The sequence below is a fragment of the Pyxicephalus adspersus genome, chromosome 1, assembly GCF_032062135.1.
Source record: "Pyxicephalus adspersus chromosome 1, UCB_Pads_2.0, whole genome shotgun sequence".
In the NCBI taxonomy this organism is placed as follows: domain Eukaryota; kingdom Metazoa; phylum Chordata; class Amphibia; order Anura; family Pyxicephalidae; genus Pyxicephalus; species Pyxicephalus adspersus.
In genome coordinates, this window is record NC_092858.1 from 126,477,849 (window position 1) to 126,486,446 (window position 8,598).

Here is an 8,598-nt window from a genome sequence, read left to right on the forward strand (position 1 = left end):
AAAGCATGAAAGCATCAAGAGACCCAAAAAAATGCCACTGGCCTTTGAGGGACTTGTGCCTGCCCAATTAGAACACACTGATACATTTATACAGGCCCAACTTCTACACAATTACCTAGCTTAATAATACAACATGGTACCTACTTAGAAACCTCTTACCGTGCATATGACAAATGTGATAAAAACATTTTTATAGAATGTTTTTAGAATTTTTTTTAGAATACAAGAATAAGAGAACAGTGACACGTAACCTCCTCCTCCACCTCTAAGGGGTAATAAACTACTGTGTAACATACAGTATGAAAAGTCATATTCTGTATAAAAACTATAAGCAAAAACATCTGTGAAGGTTTTCATTTACCTAGGTCATTTTATATTTATTAATATTTAGTCACATTTATCTGGGCTTGTTCTTGTAATGCTGGAGACATTTCGCAGATCTCTAAGCAGCTTCATCAGTTCATGAAGTTTAATTCAATCCAAAAATCAAACTGATGAAGTAGCTTGGAAACCTTTCATACATATTCAACATTAAAAGAACAAGTCCAGATGCATGTGGCTAACTACTACTACATAAAGTAGTTAAAACTTTCCTGTTCAGAGATTCTATTTTACACCAATACATAGCTCACATTTATAAGCCACTCCACTGATTAAAATCCCCTCACTCCTGGTAATCCAGTGTTTTATAAAATATACTTCCTGAGCATAATACACAGCCTACAGTAGGATCCCCATATTGAGAAATGCGGCACAAAACAAAGGCTGACTACCCTAAAATAAATGACATAAATTTAGCAGGAACAAAAACTCAAGCATGAAACTCAAATATCAACTGAGTGAACTTTTTGACTTTTGAATAATTTCAGGTTTCTTGAAGAGCATTTGCTGATTGATTTCACTTTTTCTGCAGAATAAATGCGTCACTGGGAACCTACAACTGACAGATTACTCTGACATGAGATTATTAATATACACAGTAATCCACATACAAGAACCTTCATACGGGAATGTTGCCATTTCTATGTCAGATTTGAAGGACAAAAGCGACATTGTCAACTCAGTTTCATTGTAAAGTCTTAGCCTTCTCCTTTTAACTATAGCTTATTAAATATAATTTGGTAAACTTGTCAGCATACCTCGTGAATCGTTTAACAAAATTACTATTCAACAGAAAGCATGCCTTCCAACCGCAGTTCCAGGCTTTTTAATTATTTACCACAATGACATTGAACAGAACAAAATGTCTACTAGAGGGCACTGGAGTTGAATGACATATCTAACAAGCTATACTGTAATTATGGAGAGCGCGGAAGGCACTGTAGTTGAAAATTAGAGTATGGATTGAACTGATATCTAGCTGGGTTCTGCCCTCTGTAACATGGTGAGCAAAATTGCTAACCCAATCTATGAAATTATTATTGTTATTTATTTCTGTATTTCATAATGCTTGCTTTCTTTTTCTTCAAATGTAATAGATAATGTCAAGCTAAGGGAAGCAGTGTAATCTCTGGAACTACAAGACAACTGGCACATTTTCTGCCTCCAGTCCCAGAGATTTGGAGTTTATTGCAAAGACTTTTGGCCTGAAGAAATACTAAAACAATCACTGTTTGATAAGAGCAATTTTTTTAAGGTAAAGTATATTCAGTTAGTACAGATCGAGTTTACCTTAAAGAGACCCTGTCATTAAGCAAACTTAGCAAACAGAGGTATTTGCATGTACCATTGGCAGTTACAGATGGACACTGAGCTATCCAACTTAAAAGCTGTGTACTGAGTGAGTATCATTAGAACTTGCCAATACCTTTTTTCCCCCAGACATTCTTACTGGCCCATCAGAGCGATTGGGTGATGGGTCCAGGAATGTGTGGTTGTCACTATCAAAAATGCAAAACCATTTACTGTTGGAATTGCCTAGGACTGGGCCGTGTCCACAGGATTTTGGGTGCTGCTTATGATATGTGCAGGAGAACAAACTCAAGAGTTCTGTAGTTGTGTGGTAAGAGTTCTGTATTGCGTGTGAATTAACTGAGATTAAGTGAGGTCTCAATCTATTCTCAATTATTTTTTCAAATTTTACAATAGTGCACAATTTGTCCAACGGCATCCTCTACTCTCTCTAACACAAGAAGAAATGTGGCTACAGATACATCATCCTATGTATTTATTTGCAGGAAATGCTAATTGTTATATTATATCTTTGATTATGAGGTTGTCTTTTAATTACACACATATGAACATATTTAAGAAGGGTCTGGAATATCATGGATGGTCTAGTAAATGTCCAAATGGAAGGAATCTCCATTATCTGGACAGATGCAACTACTGGCGCCATCTGCTGGCCAGCTAACATAGTTAACACTAAATGGATATTCATTTTTCAGCCTCAACATTTTTAAAACCACAATAACCTCAGAAATCAAAATATTACATAGCAGAATTTTGATTACAGGGACTGCAAACATGAATAAATGGAAAAGGTCTGAATGTAAGAATAACCTTTAAATATAAGTGTTGTAAGAGGCAAATCAAGAGCACTCTCAATGTCAAATGAGCATGGAACCCTGGGTAAGGCTGGTAAAAAAAATAAACATTATATTAGGCTTTCAGTTTATCACTGTTTTACTCTTAGCAATGTATAAAGAATAGACCTGAAGAAGACCTTACCCACTTTTATATAAGTGAGGGGGGTGCATCCAGAGAGAACGGGAACCAACATAACTAATAAAGTGAACACAGAGAGAGCATACAAAAACAAACTTATGAAACATATAAAAAAAAACCTTTTGACTGTATATTTATCATAACAAACAAAAAATCTACATTGTTCAAGTTTACACCTCATTGCAAATACCATGTGAAGGTATTACTAGAGACAGATTTCTGTTATATTCTGGATTTATTTATTTTTTTTACTCATAAATTTTATGATGGATTCTTATTACCCAGAAGCGTTTCTGGATTTGGCAATATTTGTTGTACTAGATAAGGTGTTTTACAATGCTTCAATTCAAAGCAAATATATGTTTTACCCATAGAACTAGAAGTACTTACTTGAAAAATGACTTTGATTGATGTTCACTGTAGAAGTCCATAGCTTCTGCTCTGAAAGGGCAAGAAACATTGGGTATTCATCAACATTAAAGTTTTCATATATTTTTTATTGTTTAAAATAAGCAGAAATAGACAAAAAGATCCTAAATCATGAATTTAGCATCAGAATAGAGTAACTTTCAAAAATATTCAACATAGAACTATATTCACCTAACCTCCAGTGATGTAACATCAAGAAGCTCCCTTGCAAATGCTCACATCTTAGTCCAGTAGTCTTCTCGGTTCAGGGTCTTTGGACATCTGGAGTGCCCCCCCCCCCCCCTCATTCACATGAATTCATTTAGCAGATGCCGAAATTTTATACTGAGCTGAACCTGCGCAAGTCAGCGCACATAGTAAAAAGGGTCACAAAAAGACTAGTATTTTCTATTGCAACTGGATCTTTAATCCTTCATTGGAATCCTTTATTGCAAATAGATATTTGAAAGAGAAAGAATAAATCTCCATTGCAATAAAAAAAAAAAATCATGCCAATTTGCAATATATTTATTTATTCATGTTGAAAGGTCCACTTAAACAAAGCATTCTAAACAAAAATGTATCTCCAGAACTGAAACTGCTTACTGTAATTTTTCTGCATGCTACAAGCTTCTAATAGTGTACAGAGGACGATGAGGCAAGTCATAAAAAAACAGATTTACTTCCTCTGTAATGGAATTATTAACTCGTCCCTTTAAAAAAATTAAAACAGGGACAAAGTTGTTCAAAATCCACAGAAGTGAGCAATTCATTGCTAGAAATATGCAGTAACCACCCAAAATAGCCGGGGGGTCACTGAAAAGTGCCGGGTGGTGAGTCCAGCTAAAAGGGGCCGGGGGACACTGCAGATGGTCCTGTTTGGCTCCAAGTGCTGCCCCTAGCTCTCATTATCTAAATACCGCTGTGCATGGGATGACAAATGACCTATAAAACAGATTCAGGTACCTAGTGATATATAGTAGAAGGTATGATAGTGGTTTACAAAATGTTTGGTTTCTTAAGGAGAAAACTTTAAAACTAGCAGTAACAAAATGACAAGTCATTTTATGTCATTATTCACGATTTACAATGTTTACCAATTAGTTTTACTATGGCTCACTTGCTTTACACAGCAGTATCCAGTCTGATACCAGTTTTGAGCAGTAAGAACCTCAGGATCAAGGTATTCAGAAGAGATAAGAATCTCTGAGAAATGGCCAGTATGGGATATAAAACTGGTAACACTTTATAAAGGCAAAACATATAAAACAAGGGAGAATAAATTATACAGAGCTGTCCAGAAATGTAGTGAGAGCAATAGTACAAAGGAAATCCTGTCTTATCATTGTAAAATAAAGTGCAGATATTAATGCAAGTTAGGGTTTGTTCACACGACTGGTGCAATACTGACATACTGTACCTGGATCACAGTACTAAGTTGTTCATTTATGATCAATGTGGTTGTGTGCTGCCCATGCACAGCCTTAGTATGCTTTATGCAGTGCAGTAATAGGTATCGTCCTCACTACATCCTATCCTTAGTTTACCTGTACTTTACAAATGTAACTAAACGATTTAAAGTAAAGCTGTGTACACACATTACATTTCTGTTGCTGGAAACAGTCTTTATGATCGTCGCCTGAAACAGTAAAATGAGCAGCACGGTGGCATGGAGGTTAGCACTGGTCCAATGTTCGAATCTCAGCCAGGACGTTCTCCCTGTGTTTGCATGGGTTTCCTCTGGGTACTCCGGTATATACAGTTGGGTTAATTGGCTTCCCCCCGAATTCACTTTAGACTGTATTAATGACATATGACTATGGAAGGCACATTCGATTGTGAGCCCCTATGAGGGACAGTTAGTGGCACGACTATAAAATTTGTAAAACTCTACATAATATGTCGGCACTAAATACTGTGTATTAATAAAATAATATTAAGTAATCTGAACATGCAAAACTGTTTAGTTCTATGGAGAGAGTAGGGGGAGGACAAGCATTAGGCACCACGCTGAATCCTATGCCAAAGGAAATGATAGCAGACTCAGTTAGGTGTATAGTGATCCACCATCCTCCATCTCACTAAATAACATTGTACCTGATGTACACACACTAGATTTTCTCTTGAGATGATCACAACCCTTCATCTCGGTCGACAATTATCCAGGATGTGTACATAGTTTAAAACGTATCAAGACATTGCTGACTTCTTTATGCAAATGCTATTTGCCTAGCTGTAGTTTTCAGGGTGCCACCCCGCTACATGTTCTGGGTATTTAGGGTTTCTATTCTAGGTGATCAAGACCTCCATGCCAGGAGTAATAATTCATTGTCATGTCATTGGTAATCCTTACTCTAAATTTATGAGATAAAGACTTTCAACCTGTTGCCTATACTGTAGCTGTTCAGCATTTAGTGTCTGCACACAATTTTATGGTTTGACAACTTTAAAGTCCTGGCACAATCTCATGTATTTGCAGACTTTTGTTATGTTTTGTCCTTGTGTTTGTGTTTTCCATGGAATTCACTCACGCAAACATTTTACAGCAAAAAATGCAATTACTATTTTTTATAGGACCTTTTTATTTAATGATTTTTAAAAAGAAGTGAATTTGGCATTTAGCACACATTCCTTGGTAGAGAACAATCCAAGTGCATGCATTGTCAATGGCAGAGATTGATTTTTTGGTAAAGAATGTATTCTGAATAAAAGATTTACTACTTTTTAAATACCATTGGGTCTGGTGGGGTTTAAGTAATTTTCAGGATGCATTTGAAAAAAATGGAAAAGAAGGCCCAGGTAGCCATGGGACAAGAATGCATATCAGGAAAGTCTTTATCTGTGTTTTTTTTGAAGGTCATTGATTCAGACAGACTACGGGAAAAGCACTGAAACTTGACATTTTAGAAAATAAAGGTGAGCAATGGCCACTCTCCATGTTAATCTCATGATAGGTTTTTGTTTTTTTAGGAGTCTGTACAAAGAATTGTGAAGACGTCAATGCACACCCCTCAGGCACTGCAAGTTGTGACTTCTCCAATACATGGCAGATTCCCCCCACCCCTCATTCAACTGATTGTGCTTAGTGGTTTTGTGTTATGCAATAACAGGTCTCTGCTAATCCTAATGTTGTACAATAAAGTTAGCCCTAAGTGAATATAAAAACTTGTCCCTGGAAAAACAGCTTCAAGATCCAATAATTACCCACTTGTTAAATTCAAACATAATAATTGTCAAACTAACTTAACTACCTAAACTAAAAAAATAAAACTAAGCCAGCTTCATTTTTGAGCCATTCTGTATTAAAAGCATAAACGTAAAGCATCAACATAAACACCATTTTGAGTAATTTAGTTCAATTAAGTGCTGTATCTTTTTTTAAAATGCCATCTTTGTTCTGATCTCTATACTGCTGATTTGTTAAAGCCCCTTCCAATCACTTCCTGATTTCATCTGCTTCAAGGTCAGCTGAAAATCATCGCTCTGGACCAAATTTCTGGTAGTGACAACAGCGGAACATACCTGCGCCATTGGGCCTGATTTATTAAAGCTTTGCAAGGCTGGAGAGGATACACTTTTATCAGTGAAGCTGGCTGATCCAGCAAACCTGGAATAGATCTGGTCCAGGATTGAAAACAATTGATAACAAATAGCAAATTACTTTTATGAAATGCATTTCAGGTTTGCTGGATCACCCAGCTTCACTGATGAAAACGTATCTACTCCAGCCATGGAGAGCTTTAATAAATCAGGCCCACTGTGTGTAGGCATGGCGGTTTGTTGGCTTTATCAGGGGCAAAAGTAAGAACAAATGAGACTTTAATGTTACACCATAACAGAAAATGTCTGAACAAGGACCTTGTGGCAGGATTGGGTATTATTATTTGACTTAAAAGCTGTATATTTAAAAAAATTCAAGCATTTCCTTTTACTTTGAATTACATTACCATGTTACAAGACGCTAGTGATTAGGTTTAGATCTAATATAAGTGTTCTCTTAATAACTAGAATTATTCTTACCACATAACAGCATTCCTATTTAACAATTCTCCAGTTGTTGCTGAGGAAACTCAGTTCCCACTTTGCTTGTGAACAGAAGCAACCAGCAAAGCAAAGCATGATAGAATCTAATCCCCTGCTGGTGATTGAATGTCTGCCTATCGATTTATGGCTGACTTAGGAAGCTAAGAACACAAGCTAGATTTTCTTTGTCCAAGATAAGCGTTCATGATCATTTCAAGAGAAAATCTAGGGTCAGCACCATTTAGGGATTCACTGTGCCGAATCACTAAATAAATGATTGTAATCCCTGCAGAGGTAAAAAAAACTGATCAATCTGTTCTGTATAGGGATCATTTCCAACACCATCACATGAATCAACCACAACCACTAACCATTTTTATGCAACAACTGTTGAACCTCTGAATGAGGATGTTTATGTGCTTGAAATGGAACTCAAAGTTTGTAATAGACAAAAGCCTTCTGTCAACAGATTTGAAGGAGGAGGACATAACAAGTGTCACACAAAGCAGAAAAGAGTTGTGTGCCATACAATATATATATATATATATATATATATATATATATATATATATATATATATATAATATATATATATCAATCATTTAATATGTACATTAGCACATTTTCCTGTATTCTTCACATTTTAATTAGTATTCTTGTCAAAGTTTCTTCTTTAGGCAGATACTTACCGGGAAAGCTTAACCATTTTTGCCTTTGTTATGGTGAACCCTGTATCTAAAATTGCTTCAATAATTGAGCCCAGTTTGGTTACAGCATCAGGTTTAATCATAGCCAGAGTTCTGTAGGAGCAAAAATACAGATGTGAAACACAAGATCATAATAAATATCTATAATATGAGCAAATAGGTTATCAATAAACCCACATAGATTACACTAACACAGAGGGCAACATTATTCTTACAGTACACTAGTTCTATAGGACAACTATCTGGCACTGTGGTCATCTGCGGGTCATACACGTCTATGAAAAGGAGACCAGTAGTCAGAATTATTTCATATACTGTTATGTATGTGGTCAGCCGTCCAGTAAGCTATTATCTGTCACAGCTATTTATAACTGGTAAATACTTACGGGAAGCTCCACATATGCCTATTAAGCTTTTCCTAAGATATTATTCACACACACAAAAAAGCTGGATCACTTCTAGCTGAAAAACAAATTGTGGTAGTCATCAGAACTGTTTTTATGACTATAATAAATATTATGGAGGATTCCAAAGGATAGTTAGCTTGACACCTTATTTTTCACTGATACATCACATCAGCTAAACTACAAGAGAAACAGTATTTTGTTAGTTATATATTTGTTTAAAATGTAAATGTATTGTACAGTTTCAACATTTTATTAGATCACTGCCTCCGGCACAGGATTTCGGCCGCCCACTAGGTACTCTAGAGAGTTTATGTGTCAATGGCGATCCCTTAAGAGGAGTTCTTTCTCATACATACAAATTACAACTAACAACTCAGGAAACCTCA

The 8,598-nt window shown here is 35.9% G+C and overlaps 1 protein-coding gene and 1 long non-coding RNA gene across 2 annotated transcripts in view; one reads left to right on the forward strand and one right to left on the reverse strand.

Annotated features, from left to right (window-relative positions):
• The window catches only part of NME7 (NME/NM23 family member 7), a gene marked incomplete in the record, with an annotated part of 94,873 nt that overhangs the window by 50,877 nt on the left and 35,398 nt on the right, over nt 1-8,598 (reverse strand). The window contains 2 exon segments of the mRNA XM_072426681.1: nt 3,058-3,108; nt 7,788-7,898. Coding sequence (XP_072282782.1) covers nt 3,058-3,108; nt 7,788-7,898 — 162 coding nt within the window.
• Nucleotides 1,313-6,240, forward strand: LOC140341156 (uncharacterized). The gene is made up of 3 exons (XR_011922824.1): nt 1,313-1,384; nt 1,479-1,636; nt 6,046-6,240. It is a non-coding gene; the product is annotated as an uncharacterized lncRNA (long non-coding RNA).